A 16252-nucleotide genomic window follows, 5' to 3' on the forward strand; every position below is an offset into this window, starting at 1 on the left:
AAACAACACATTTTGCAGGATAGAAAGATAACCAGGTTCTTTAGAGTGATGTTTATTCCACACTAGATGCATCTGATGTTAGCAGACAACGTTCCTGTTATATTGTGCAATTCAACATAAACCCCATTTAAAAATGATAGAAAGATTGCTAAAATCTTTTCACTGCAATTGCAAATCCGAACCTGACGTAGCGCAGATGATTGTAAATATATTGAAAGCTCTAGATAGTGATAACCGTTTGTGATAGACTTGCCTAAGAAATTCCATTAATATTTCGCTAGCCTCGCCCAAGTGATTTCCGAATGTGCATGTAGCACTGGCTAGAAATGATCTAATCGATATATAATGAATAGCCGTTAGAAAATGAAAACTTTTTCTGCAAATACACAATGAAATTCATCATTATGTTGAACCTTTTCCTTAACATTGTGCGACTGAGGGACTTACATCTAACCGATTGTCATGGTCGCTTGATACCCAGCGTAAAAGCGAAACAGTCCGTAAATGTTCAGATAATAGAGAGAATACTCTCGCAAATAACTAGTATCAAAGATTTATGAAGTGTCATTTGATAACTGAAAAGGCAGAAACAGACAGAGGATATTTACATATCAACCTATTACATACATACAGAAGTACTAACATGAAATGGCGTTTCGGCAAATGCTAAAACAACACCCTCTCTTCTATTTTTAAACTGCAGTCTTCATATCCACTCCTCTCGAAACTTAATGCCGCCAGGAATAGAAATTCAACTTAAATAATTCTGTATGAAACATTTTTGAACTAATAATATCTAGGAATCTATAAATGTATCTTAATTATTCAAGCAGATTAATGAAACTAAGTATGATGAACGCATAATGTACAACCATACAGGCAATTAATATTAATAAAAATATTGCTAAAATGTGAGAAAATATTTGAAATTATATTTTAAAACGCTATGTCTGACAAATCAAAATGTAATTTATATGAAATTATTTCAAAGATCTGCCTAAATCAGGGCCAAGGACCAGATCCGGCCTTCTTTATAACGAGGCCTGGGTGCAAAAAAAAAAAAAAAAAAAAAAAAAAAAACATTTTCGGCCCAAAATTTTTGATAAAGCAATATATATATAATTGTGAATATACAGTCGCTCCAAGCCACACTCGGACATCAAAGAAATGATACTAATACTGCCAAAATTTGTAAACTTAAAATGATAAGAAACATAGTTAAATGAATTTTCAATAGTATATTTATTGCAATTATAAAAGCAAATAACAAAAATTATGAATTAAGTCATTTTAACCAGAAACTATGGCAAAAAACAAAGCAAAATTGAAAATAATGCACAGGCCGAACTCGGACGGATAAGAAGATTTTAAAAACTAGTTAATATTTCAAGTGAATTATTATTTTGTATGCAAGTCCTTGTTATTTATAACCATTTTAAGACAATTAAGCATAGATTGCACCAATTTTTCCACAAAAATTAGGTTCAATATTTTCTCATTCCTACAACAATACGCTTTTCAGTCCATCTTTACAGGAAATACGTGTTCCCCGACTTTCTTCTTAAGGTATTCCAATAAATTTTCGATAGAATTTTGGGGTGGAACGTCCGTGACATGAAGACAGTTACATAGAAATCAGAACGCACTCCATAAGCTTTATATTTCGGATCATTATGTTGGTAAAATCACGGACGTTGCCAAGAGTAAGTTTTAGCACACATTGTTTAGAATGTCGAAGTACACATTCTGATCCATACTTTCTTCAATAAAATGCACGGTTCCTGGGCCAGCAACTGAAAACGAGCTCCAGACCATTACTGATCCACCACCATGCTTCACAGTTGCTTTTAAATTTTTTGTGCGATATTCTTCGTTTGATTTTCTCCAGACGTAAGGCGTGCTATCGGAACCAAAAATGTAGAATTTGCTCTCACTAGTAAATAAGACATTTTTTCCAATAAGGAAAATCCTTGTTTGCACTTTCCTTGCAAATTTGAGTCTTTATTTTGCGTATTTAAGTCTTAGTCTGATTTCGATTACTTATGAAAGGCTTTTGTCTGGCTTTACTTCCATTGAAATTTGCCTTATGGAGCACATTTCTTATTGTTGATGGCCTAACTTTATTTCCTAATTCTTTTACAGCAATAATAGATAACTTTGGTGCACTTCAGGAGCGGATTTGCTTTTACTTTTCTGATTAGATATTGCTCATCTGCTTGTTTGTAAATCTTATTGGGGGTTGTCTTAGGCGTATTTCCTGCCTGATTATTGGTTTTGGGCGTTTTATGATGTCATAAACCGTTGAATGACTTCTGTGGACAATCTCTGATATTTCTTGCAAAGACTTTCCAACTTCTTTGCTTTATAAACAATTTTCTTAACTCGATGTTCGTTTAACCCCTTTGCCTTGATATTTTAATTAAATTAATATTTACTTCCACAATAAATGAAAATAACGCAAGTGAGAAATTCCCCTGAACAATTATAACATTTACCATAAAGGTGGTAATAATTTTTACCCAGCATTGCCATTATTTGTTGCTTAGTTGTGAGATGTCCGAGTTTGACTTGCGGACTCTTTTTGCACAAATTTTACTTTTATGTCTAAATTTTTAATTATAATTTATGAATTGGCACTATTTGGTTTTATTTCTAGCTGTACAATAAATTCACTGTTAAAAAACCTTTTCGCATTTTTTTCTCATTCATTTTAGCTCAAATATTCTGGCAGAGCAAGTTTTTTTCCTGTGGTGTACGAGTTCGGCTTGTAGCGACTGTATATTACTATTGCATGTTTATTTAATGCATGATTTTATTTTTGCTATTAATTACTTCAGAAGAATTAGAATTTTTTTTTGCATTTTCTTTTTCGGTGTTTAGTATAGCAAGTACATTTAAGCGTTATGCGCACATGAATGACCTAAGGAAATTCTTTATTAATTTTAATTTGCTGAAAGAGTGCTCAGCACTTGCCATAATAACTGGAAACGTAAAGAAAAGTTTTAACACAGTTAATGTATATAGAAATCATTCATTATAGTAATTGTTAGTATTCATTTAATAATTATTTAGTACTGCAGTAGGTCTTGTTTGTCAGTTATATCCCTTTTATTCGAAATCGAAACCCATAGCAAACCAATTTCTCGGATTAGGTTTACATTTACATCGCTATTATAAAACTTTACAAAGTTTTTGGAACATATTTCTAATTCCTGTTCTCCTAAAGTTTTTTTTTTTTTTAAATCAGTGATTTATTTGAAATACTCTTAAATCTATTTTCTATCTGTACAATAGCAGTATAAATTGCAGTGCTAAAAATGACATCTATCCTCTATCGGGTTTTCTCTAACTTCATCTTCAGCTGTTTCGGAATATATATATATATATATTCTTTTTCGAATTCGCTTTTCAGGAAAATGTTCTGAAATATTCAAATTGTGTGCTGTCTCTTTTGTTTCATCTGAAATTGTGTTGAATTTTGGATTTCAGTTTTAATTTTATCGACCAAATTAAATCAAATCAAGCAAGAACAATTGTTTTTGCTTGAAATAGTTTAATCTATTTTGGCTTCCCAATGAGTGTCGTATAATATTTTAAAAGTAATATTTAAATTTTTTTGTAAAATTTCCCATATTTTTGTAGATGCAGAAAATAAGCAATATAAACTTTGCAATATCAAAGTGGAAGTAGAATCTTAAATTAATAAATTAAAAGAATGCAATAGGCAAAGCAGGAAAATTGCATGAAAGTTTAGAGCAATTATTCTAATTTGTACACCTTTATATTTCCTTTTCATGTTGCAACCATTGCAGTATGCCTGTCCTCTACAATTCATTCTTCTACAACATCTAAATCAAGCTCACTTAATCTTTCCAATGGAATTTTTGCCAGTCTTTCTCCAATAAACCGTATAAATGACTCATTTATAGTTAAACTTTTCTCTTCAAAATTTGCATATCAATGACTGACGTTTGATCCGTATGGGGAATATTAGGAGCACTATCCATTTGGTTACTATAGTACATGACTGCTTTTACATCGTCATTTTAGTTCTTAATTTATGTCCGTGATGACATCAGGGTAATGCATATTTGCCCTATATTTTCCTGGCTATCAAATTTTTCACAGAAACAACTGTTAATATTTCTTATTTAAGCTATTTTTAAATGGCTAAAGTATTAACGAATCAAAAATATCCTGAGCAAGTTTAGCAAAAATTCATTAAAAACTTTTGAAACGATTTTATGGAATTTTTTTAAATGTCCTTATACTGCCATTTAAATTATAGAGACGTCCGTGCATTGTACACTTATCTCTACTGACACTTAAGACAGTAGAGACACACTTTTAGTGTGTGCTGTCCGTTTACATATTGCAGCCTAAACTGTCCGACTTTGAATAAATATGATTTGGAGGGTGGGAATATGCTTACGAGAGAGATTTTTTCAAAGCTTTTGATAAGAGTTTTAATTAAGCAAAAAGAAATGAATTTTCAGTGACTGTAATATGTATTCTGAAAATGTTATTGGACAAAATTAAATTTTACTTTTTTTAAAAATTCGCCCTTTCAACGATATATTCTGTTATTTGGCAATTTTTTCCCTACATTTAGTAAATTTTTAAATATATTTCTGAGTATGATTTGCAACAGTACTTTTCTTTGATGACATTCAAGTCAAACCTATTTCATTTAAGCATCCTATCTTTAAATCATTTGTTTTTTGTATTTTTAAAATGATCATTATATCTCATGTAAAATATTTAATCAAGAATTTTACTTTACTTTTAAGCTATGAAAAGGTAAGTAATTTTATAGCCTGTGAATATTAACATTTCGTCGCTTTCAATAATTTTAAGCATAGGGAAATTTTAATTTCTGACTAGATTTTTCGAATGAAATTTCATAAGTATACATGTAATTCTAAGGCTATAGATATTTTTAACAATGCATTTCAAAATAAGAGAATATTTTTTCTCATTTTATTAGTTTATCTTTAGCTGTTGATTTACACTATTCATTAAGCGATACAACTAAATTAGATATATAGATTACAATTTTCTAATAAATGCAATTAGTGTATTAGTCATTATATCTATGTATGATTTTAATGTCTGAAAAATCTTTATATTCGTTCAGGCTTAGATCTTTTTTTAAATGCTTTACAGCTAATGAATGTTACTTGTTTTGTCTTTTGTGTGTTAATTATAAATATACGATAATTTATATTTGAGAATTATAATTAGCATACAATGTATTTTTTATATATATAAATGAATGATTAACTGCTTGTATTGACCTTTTTTTCCCTTCCTTTCCCAGATTTACTTAACTGCATATCTCATAGAATAGTAATTTTGCTTAATCTCAATCTCAGGGTGAAAACATCTGCAGCAATTAATTTTTAATTCAATTGTGTTTTATAATTCGCTTAAATTTAGAATTTATAATTAGTTTAATAATTCACCATTATAGTAATTAAATTTAATTTATGCATGGCTAAAACAATAGATAACTAATAAAATGTTATGTTTTTAAAAGGCCATTCTGTCTAATTGTTTTTAATTACTAAATGTAATGGCCTAAATCATTGTCTTCATTAACTGTAAAACATTCTGTACATTTTCATTTTGTTTATGCAATAAAATTTACTTCGAATGGTAATAGAATTTTTCTACCTGTTTTATTTTTATTTATTTATTTTCTCTTACTTTCAGATTAATTGCTTTTTGTACTTGATAATGTTTTCAACATACTAAAGATAAAAATTCAATAATTAAATTAAAATTGGTTGAAACAAACTGAAACTAATTAATTTGGTGGGTGAGCCAGCTGTAGTTTTAAGTTTATATACGCTGTTTGTGTTTATGGACATTTACATAAATGTTATATACAGTAGCTTATAGTGTCAATGGTTTCTTCATTTCCCATGTTTATGAAATTTTCTTTGTACCTATATGGATTTTTTTTTCCATATCCAATATTAAACACAGGAAAAGACATTTGCTTAGCAATGCTTCATGTGTGTTTTGTAAATGAAAATCCAAAAGCCATTCTCAAAACAAATTCTTATGTCACGGCATACTTTTTAGGAATTTTACAAATAGAAAAGTATCAAATTTAATGCCAGAAACTGAGATTTAAAGAACAAAATATTTCTCATAAACCAAAATGTAGAATTTTTTTTATTAAAATGCAAAAGATAATTATGCTTTTAAAAAATTGGAAGAATACAAAATTTCAGAAAGTAAAATCCCATTTCAAAAGCATATTTTTTAAAAAAATATTTAACATAAAATTTTAATTATTAAATTATAGTTAGCGGCTTTAAATAAAGCGCGTCTCAAAAGTATATGGACAGGTGATTTTTTGAAGTAACAGTTCAAAAAATGAAGCAATTATCATGAAAAAAATAATAAGCATCTATAATCATAATATAAGTTTATTACAACAAAGAAATACAGTATAGTTTTTATAGAATATGTGTAAAAAAATAAAAATAAAAATTGGCTGCCCCAAAAATATATGGACTTTTCAAATATTTTATATTCAAATTTTGGATCCATTGCTTTTAATTAAATTGAAAATCTTATCAGGCATGCTTCGAACTAAATTTTGAAGAAAGTGCGGCTCTAAAGAGAACCAACTCTGCTCTACTTGTTGCTTTAATTCCTGAATAATCGAGAGCTGACGACCATGAGCATACACATCCCGTGCAAGTACTCCCCAAAGGTTTTCCATGGGATTCAGGTTTGGGCTAATAGCTGGCCAGTCTATAACAGTCACTTGATTCTGAGTAAACCAAGCTGTTGTTGAGTGCGAGGTATGAATCGACGCATTATCCTGTTGGAATTTCCAATTTTTAACTCCTAGGATATTTCCATTTGGAAATAGATTGCTTTTGAGGACATTTTGATAATCTCCAGAGGTCTGTCGACCATCAAGAAGAGCAATATCGGTTGTTCCGTTGAAGCAGAACGCGCCCCACACCATGAGAGAGCCCCTTCCTTATTGTCGACTAAAGAACTCACGAGGTTCTCGTCGTAAATCATGCCAGTAGTATGCCCAGCCATCAGGGCCATCTAAATTAATTTTTTTTTTTTTTTTTTTTTTTTTTCGTCACTGAAGAAAACATTTAACTATTCATCCTTCCAATGCATGTACTTTTTAGCCCAAAGGACGCATACTTTTCTGTGGTGCAATTTCAGCATAGGTGTCCAACGCATTCTGCGATATCTATGAAATTTGCTTGACTGTATGCGACGATGAACAGTAGATCTTAAAATTGGAAACGCTGAAGTCCTCGTGATTTCACGAATAGACTTCTGGGTTGAAACTGCGCGCAAAATCTCTGTCTTGTCGCTGGGATGTTTTTCTTGATCTTCCTGAGCGTTTTTTTTTTTTTTTTTTACGATAGAATTTGCATCTTTCGACAAAATTTCATAAATTCCAGATCTTTATTTGTTTAGCAATATCAGAAACTTTAACATTTTGAGCTTTTGAAAGCCAAATTTTAGCTATATCAGCAGCAGAGAATTGAACGGTGCGAAACATTTTTCAACTACTCGAGAATTGAAGAACGAGTTGCGATTTTATACTCCGAAGTTGTTACGTTAGATGTATAGACCGCTGAATATGCAAATTTTAAGGCACAGAAGAAGTAAAAGCGATTTTTTTTTTCATTGTACATATATTTTTGGGACATCATATTTTGAATTTTATTTTTTTACACACAATCTGTGATACAAGTATAATATTTCTGTATTGTAATATACGTATTTTATGATTCCATATGCTAATTATTTTTTTTCGTGATCATTGCTTTATTCTTTCAACGGTTACTTCAAAAAATCGCATGCCCATATACTTTTGAAACGCACTTTATAAAATTTAAGCTGCTTCTTGATTTTGAATTCTATTTATTTCAAATATTGTGTTGAAGATTTTGAGGGGATTAGTTTTTACAGAAATCTTTGTGATTCAGTCACAATCATTAAAAATATCGTTATTGGAATTAATGATTAATTAGTGCCAACTACTATGCAACAATAAAATGACATATTAAATCAATTTTATCTTTGAGACTATAAGAACTAATCAAACTGAACCATTTTGTAGTGCAGAGCTGTATCTCTGGAAACGAATTCCTTTTCAGGCACATTTCTAAGTTTTTATTAATGAAATACCCACGCCCTCTACCGCCAAAAAAATACTGTGTATGGTTCTTTCTCTGTTGTTCTGTAATTAGAACTTGACACGAAATTAATCCACTCTCGAGAAGCAGTCAAAATATCCGATTAATATTTCGTTATTCTGTCTATACCACCTTTAATTACAGCAAAGTTTTTATTGATTATGATTTCTGCACTTAGCACTTGTAAGAAAATTTATTCCCAATTCATATTCAATCTAGTTTATAAAAATTCTAAATAAACTATTAGCTGTTTCAAAACACTAATAGTTTTTTTTTTCTTCTGATAAATGGGACAATTCAGGGAATGAAAATGTGCCCTAATGAGTATGTTTATAACAAGTCCATTATAAAGTCTTTTTTTTTTTTTTTGCTTCATTTTGAATGCAGAGGCTGGAAAATCTAGTTTTATTATATACTCCTCACATGAGTAGCTTCTATTAAGGCAATATTTTTTACTTTGCTTATTAATAATAAAAAATATCAGATGCTCATGGATTTATTGTTCATAAAAATTACATTTTTTTCAAAATGAAATTCTGATTTGACATCAAAATTATTAACCTATCTCTCTACTTAATTGCTTGAGCAAGCTGTACTAATACATGTTTCTGCAACACATGAATAAATTTTTCAGCGACAGTTATATCATTATATCTGAACGATTCGTATATAACAAAATTCCGTCGACATATTGCGTGTTACTTTGTGTTACAGAACTGATTCATGATAACTTTATGAAGTCGTAAAAGGTGCACGTTTTCTGTACATAGCCGAAGCCTTTGATAAACGTTGCCATGATGGCTTACTCTTCAAATTCGGCAAACTCGGCATAACTAATCAAAATTTTATGCTTATGCTTATTTTCTCGTAATTTCCAAGTGCGAGCTCAGCATACAATTTTCTCTCCTTAATCAATGCTTCTTGGCTGCGTTCAGGGGATTTTTCTCTCCCCCACTTTCAGCATTATCTATGTTAATGGCATTCCTTTGAGTAAAAATTGTCGTTTAGCGATTTTTCAAAGACGATACGACCAATCTCACTTAATGCAACATAAATAAATAAATAATCGAAAACCTTTAACACTATGTAACCCAGTTACAGTTCTGGCGTGCTGACTAGAAAATTGAAGATCACTCACCGAAATGCATGTGTCTCTTCTTTATTAAAAAAATATTAAAACCGCCGTTACATACTACCGAATTTTCGACAAAATCGTCCCCTGGGTAAATGAATGTAATTATTCATCGATAGACATATTAAAGGAGTCTTTAACACAGCTATGTATACGGGTGTTCAACTCAACAGCTAGGTTTTTCGTATTCAGAAATAAATATTTTAATATACAGAAACAAATCTTAAAGTTTGAAGAATACTAATTTAAAATTAATTATTTTTTCTAATTTTTCAATAAAAACTATGCATTATTTTAAAACAGAAATCATCTTATGCTTAGAAAATATGCGGTTTACATATACATCATATACAAAAAAAAAAAAAAAAAAAAACTTTTTTTTAGGGTGGGGCTAAGATGCTTAAAAGGGCTTAATTTTTACAGCATTTTCTCAATACGCAACATGTATTATTTCATTATTTCTATGAACACGATTTCGTAACATTTTATTTCAGACCTTTACAAGGAAACCGATATAAGTTTACAAATTCGTTTCTACTCTTGTAAATTTAGTTAGTAACTAAATGTACCATTGACTTAAAAACTGAAAAATAAATTTTTATTTGTTTGGTAATTTCCATTACAGTTTATTGTGAATTTAAAAAGAAAATTTACAATTGTTGATAATCCATATCAGAAATTGCACATACGTTTTGCAACTTTACCAGATCTGGCGTTTGTGTCATTAAATCTCAATGTGGATCAATTAATAGAATAAATTAATTAAATTTTATTTTTTACTGACTATTTTTTGTTTTTCAGATAAAATATAGTAATTTTTCTTTCCAAAATTTTATTTAATTAAAAAATCTATTTACATGCATTTTGATAAATTTTACACATGATTCAAAATCATGAAATACAAGTAACAAATTCTGTACTTGTGCAAATATTGTTAACAAATGGTATTGCTATATAAATGGGAAATAAATTCTTGGTGAAACCTTTCTATGATTTTTACAAACGTTTTGTTTCAGGTATAATAGTTTGCTTCAAGTCTTCGTTAAAACTTGGAAAACAGAAGGTTGTGCTACTTTGTATCGAGGTTATGTACCTACCTTACTTGGAGTTATTATGTACTCAGGAACTAGTTTCTTCACTTATGAAACTCTCAAAAGATTGCATAATGGTAAGTATTGCGAATACTGTGCTTGGTTTTGTACTTCAGAAGTATTATCTAATACATTTCTCAACCTCAGTTATATATTAGAGCTTTTGACTTGTTACCTTTAAAGATAAAAAGTTATCGTGTACTATATTTGCTAGCCGTTTCGCAAATTTATCATTGTATGCTAGTATTTTACACAAAGTGTATTTGCATTTTACATTTTTTCTTTGGAGTAGAATCTTCGTTTACAACCCATTGCTTCTTTGTCTCGTACTAATTATAGTGATGATTTCAAAATGGCGCAAAAATTCTTCTGGTTTATTTAGAAGCAGCTTCCAATTGTTCTGTTAATATTTCTCGCGTTAACACTTGATTCAATTTAGTAATTGCGGCACCTATCTTGCCGAAAGTTTTGTGATACTTAAATATTCTTGCAAAATATTATGCATTGTCATTTGAAATGCCTATAGTTTTAAAAATTTCGTACATCTTCACCGACTTGCCCTTGATCGCTTCATCAGGGGGTATCTTTTATTATTTCTTTAACAAAACGTTAGCGTTGGACATTACCGTCACATGTGCTCATATGATCTTTTCGAAATTTACCCAGGTTTTTATTTGCTCGAAAATCATTTAGATGTATTCCGTTGAATATTTCCAACTATATAACACGATATACTTGTGGTGTCATGAACATGTCATGATCAGTGGGGGGGGGGGGAATCTAGTGTTCCAACATGAAAACAGATTTTATTTACTGTATCTACCGTCCGATTCAAGGTGCCAGTACTTCTGACACACTTTCGGAACTGCATATACTACGATAATCTTAGAAATGGGCCATTACAGATATGGTGGTGTATGATGTGGCAAGGATAATGTGATAGGCGCTTACATAACTTTACTTGAATGACCCCTGTCGTAGATCCTACTACTATAAACAGAAATGTGACATACTTCGGCCATGCATGACTGAACCATCACTGAAAAAAGCTAAGTGTGGAAAGCTAATTGTAAAAAACAGAAAAAAAAGCTTTTTTTAAATTAGAGTGGCAAATTTTACTTCGACTTTAGACAATTTAGTCTAGACTACATTTCTATGTGTGCTTTATAGTGAGAGGAGCCATGCTAAAATTTCATTAAAAAATTCTAATACAATTCTTGTGATCTTATCTCTTAAAAACCATATATCGGTATGTTTTCATTGTGGACACAGTATTTCCTGTATATTCATGTAAATCTGTTGTTTTAATTTCATGCATTAAATTTTTGCTTTAGTTTTGTTGGTATTTTGTATTCATTTAGATAAAATTGTTAAGATTATCACAACGTATTTTTTCCTGAAAAGTTATTGCCCCTTCCCAGCGTATTATCATAATTCATTTTTACAGAACGAACCGGCGGCAGAGATGTCCATCCTACTGAGCGATTCATATTTGGCGCTATAGCGGGAATGCTTGGTCAGTCTTCTTCATATCCTTTAGACATTGTTCGTAGGAGAATGCAAACCGCTTCATTGACTGGTGGTGAATATAATACTATTAAAGGCACTATCAATAAAGTTGTTATCACAGAAGGATTTGTCAGAGGGTTGTACAAAGGCTTGAGTTTAAATTGGATTAAAGGTCCAATTGCAGTTGGTATCAGCTTTACAACATTTGATCTGACTAACAATTTTTTAAGAAAATGCAATTTCTTAAATAGGTAACATATAAAACTTTATCTATCTTCATAGTTATATTTTTTTGTTAGTTGGAAAATATATTTTGTTGAATCAAATATTTTTCCTATCTCGTTTTGTATATAACTGAATATAAAATTTTTCTAATATATATATATATATAACTTTTTTTGTAATACTACTTTAGATTTCATAAATGCTCAAATTATTGGTCAAATATATTGAATAGCTTGTTTTTGTCTATTGAACCTCAAAATTCACTTTTTTGTGAAAGGTGCTATTTTGTATTTTTTCTATTTTTTGCTATAACAAGTTTGATTTATTAACAGATTGAATTATTTTTAGATTTTGCCAGTATTTTAAACTGAAAATTTTATTTTTTCCTAGTTATAGTTTTTGATTAAGTGATATTGCGAATGACGCATTGGCGAATTACTTAGTATTGATGGCTTTTCTCAAAGAAATGGTAAAACTTTTGTTTTGATTGTAATTAGATCTCTTACAATGTGTATTTTTTTATACCAGTGAATAAACAGTATTTGTACAGTGAGGCTTATACAAGAAATGCCTTCGTTTTAACTCAATTACCATATTATGGATTTAGTTGAATTTTCTAAAAAGCTTGGATGAATTATATTTTCTTACAATAATCTAAAATAAGAGATGCTCAGTACCATTCACAAAATTTATAGAGAGAAGCGATAATGTTTCATTGCTTTGTTTAAAAATAAATGGTTTTAAGTTTGCCAGCTTTATGTATTATTTGACTAATTATTTGTCTTTATCTACTATCTTCTTCGTCGAGAGTATTAATTGTCTGTAATGTCGATTAAATTCAATCTATAAACTTTTATTGTGGTTTTAATGGTTCCTTCGGCAAATTTAATTTGTTTTTTTAAAGTCTTCGGCTCATTTTGTTTATTCTGTCAATGCATCTTGTATTGAAATTTGCAGTCTCATTTAAAATTTGACCTCGGATCGCATAAGAAAAAAATTTAGTCAATAATTTGCCTCCATATTTAATTCATAATTGGCTTAGTATCTTGGATTGGTTGTCTTTGTAGGTTCAATAAAAATACTTTACATTACAAGTAAAAAGTTAAGTTAATAGAGCTATAACTTGTACGATACTTCCAAGTTATATGGAATAGCAGTGGTAAGAAATGGAAAAATTATATATAAAGAGGCTCTCTTTCTTTAGTGCTGAAGTTAAATTGAACTGTAATTACTTTAAAACTAAGAAAATCTTCGAAATTTCAATGACATTATGAAATAAATAATAAGCATTGTCTTCATATTTTAGTTTTTGGTAATGGAGATGAAATGTGGTGTTAAGTATTTGAAGAAACAAAGAAAACAGGTTGAATCATTACTTCATTTAAATACATTGTTGCAAATTTTGCATAAAAATATTTTTTAGGAAGTAGCAGTTTATTCATATTGTGTTATTGAAAAGATTTTTGTATTTTTAAAAATAACCTTTGTGTGGTAATATTTTCCAAATTTTTTTTGAAAAAGCTCCTACTTTTGCATATTTCATTAAAAAAAAATCTTAAAATCATTCTGAAGTGCGGAAATGCGCACTTCAGAACATAATTGGGTAAAATTTGGTACTCTTGTTGCTATATTTTATATTCACTTTTAATATTAAAAGAGATAAACGTTGTGAATTCTCTTCAAATTCAAGGTTTCAGAATTTTTGCATCTGAAAACTGCTCGTGCTTAAATATAACAGAAGTCCAATTTTTCTATACATAATCTTAGTACCATTAGAAAGAGAAACCACATTAATTCAGTACGCTATATTAATCTTCGATAGCTTAAATGAAAAATTTGAACTAGTTAAAATTATGAAAAGTTGTGGTGGAATGTAGATTATTATGATCCGTGCAGGAAGCCACAGGACGAATGTTTTAAGGAACATTTCTTTTAATAATCACATTCACACACTAAACAAGCACAAAGACAAGACAAGACATTCACGCGCGCAGCGTAACAGTACATCATCACATTTCTAATTACACTCGCAATGCATTATAGGATGGCCTAATCAGGCATTGCCATCTAGTATCCAAAAGAGAAAATAAGAGTAATGTAACTGCTACAAAGTAGATTTTTGCAATTTGTATATTAAATTTGTTCAGTATAATTTTTTTTTCTAGTACCAAAAATTAACTAATCATTTTAACAAATAAGAAAATTACATTTGGTGTATTTTTTTTTTCCATAAATGTAAATTGTATTTGTATTTTGGGGATTTCTAGGCCCCAGATTCAATTTTATCGAAATGTAAGAAAAATTTCTTTCTTACCTTGTCATTCCGGGATCTTCTGTATGATATAGAATTGAGGTATTCCAAGGTGAATTAGATCACATAGACATCGAAATCATTAATCCGAGAGTTCTCATTTTTGTCATCTTTTTTATTTGTAGGACGAGGACACAGGCACAGATAATTATATACAAAATATTTACATATATTTCATTTTACATGCACGAATTCTTTACACAGCACAAAACCATCTTTGGTTCCATCATACATACTTCATCAAGCCCAGGCTTAAATCTAAACTTACATTCGTTACTCTATGGGATCATGGGAAATTTTTTCCTGGCGTCACCAGCGTGCATTATGGGATTAGGGTTACGCCAGGAATCTCAACATGTATCATGTAATATTGCAGGAAATTTGAGAATCAACAACACAGAATCTAAAACAATTGGAATAAAACAAAAAATGCTATATTATGTGTGCAATGATATCCACTTTCAAAAGTGGCTTAAAATGGATAATTGTATAAAATTCAATTTCGTTAATTGTCAGTTGATTCTGAAGATTCACTGAAGTTTCCAGTTTCTTAAAATTACTAATTTTTCTTCATATTTGTTCAACTCCATAAGACTTAAATTGTGTGCTTTAATGGGATTATTTTTGAACGCTCCTTTATTATTATTTTTTATAATGAAAATTCTTCAAAAAACTATCTATATTTCTTATTCATGTGAAATTGACTTAATTGTTCAAAAGGTGAATATGTATATTCAAAGCATGCATATACATGCCGATACCCATCGTGATCAAAATATTTCGTTTTTGTAACATAGAATGCAAAACTTTGGTTATACGGTGCTTTTGCCCTTTCTAAAATTTTCAAATTTCCTGCCAGTTACTATTTCTCCATTTTTATTAACGGAAAATTTTCCTTCTACTGTCGATATCATAATTACGAAACTATTAAACAATTGATGTAATTAATATATGACAAATTTTCTGCTTATATATGTTATTATGAAGAAAAATGGCTTTCTCGAATACTTACACGATATGACTTGTTTTGTGTTTAACCTTATATGGTGAAACAAATTTATTATACATTTCGGATCTCTTCCCATCTCAATGGGATCCACAATTTCGGTTTCCAGTTTTGATGTCAAGAACACATATCAAAATTTATGTATCATGCTAATCATACTCACATGCATATGAATAGTTATTCAATTGATTGGTATAATCAAAAATTATATATATATATATATATATATATATATATATATATATATATATATATATATATATATATATATATATATATATATATATATATATATATATATATATATATATATAATGTGTAGCATAATTTTGGCAGATGAGTGGCCGACAGGAAAAAATTTGTGGAAGGAACTTCAATTTATTTTACCACGGGGAGCATAATTTGTACTCAGAAAAAGCGAACGCAAGAGAGAGAAATTTTTCGATTCAATGATTTTACAAAGATAGGGATTTCTTAGACACTTGTCGACTTAGTAAAAGGAATCTTAGATATCTTTGAAGTTATGTCGTAAGCGTTAGGGATTTTTATCTCTTCGCTTAGAGCATGAGATTTCGTGACGCGGCAATTTTTTAGAGTGTAGATTAGCAATAATCAATTAAAGGAAAGTGGAATTTGGATCAGGAAATAAGAAAAATGTGTAGAATAAAGTAATTTTGGTTTTAAGGCCATCTTTAAATTTCATCCTTCTGCTTTGTAGCGTTTTTAAGTTCACAGATAGTTTTTTAAAAAAAGGAGATTTTAGAAAGTCAATGAAATGTTCAGACA

At 29.7% G+C, this 16252-nt stretch overlaps 1 protein-coding gene across 6 annotated transcripts in view; it reads left to right on the plus strand.

Moving 5' to 3' along the window:
* The window catches only part of LOC129960724 (mitochondrial coenzyme A transporter SLC25A42-like), a 44569-nt gene extending 31870 nt beyond the window's left edge, over positions 1 to 12699 (plus strand). For all 6 annotated transcript variants that reach the window (XM_056074320.1, XM_056074317.1, XM_056074318.1 and 3 more), the window contains 2 exons: positions 10341 to 10492; positions 11863 to 12699. In XM_056074320.1, coding sequence (XP_055930295.1) covers positions 10341 to 10492; positions 11863 to 12179 — 469 coding nt within the window. In that variant the 3' untranslated portion in view covers positions 12180 to 12699. The remainder of the gene's footprint in view (positions 1 to 10340; positions 10493 to 11862) is intronic.
* Positions 12700 to 16252: the final 3553 nt, after the last annotated feature.

Source organism: Argiope bruennichi, chromosome X2 (genome assembly GCF_947563725.1).
Source record: "Argiope bruennichi chromosome X2, qqArgBrue1.1, whole genome shotgun sequence".
Lineage (NCBI taxonomy): Eukaryota > Metazoa > Arthropoda > Arachnida > Araneae > Araneidae > Argiope > Argiope bruennichi.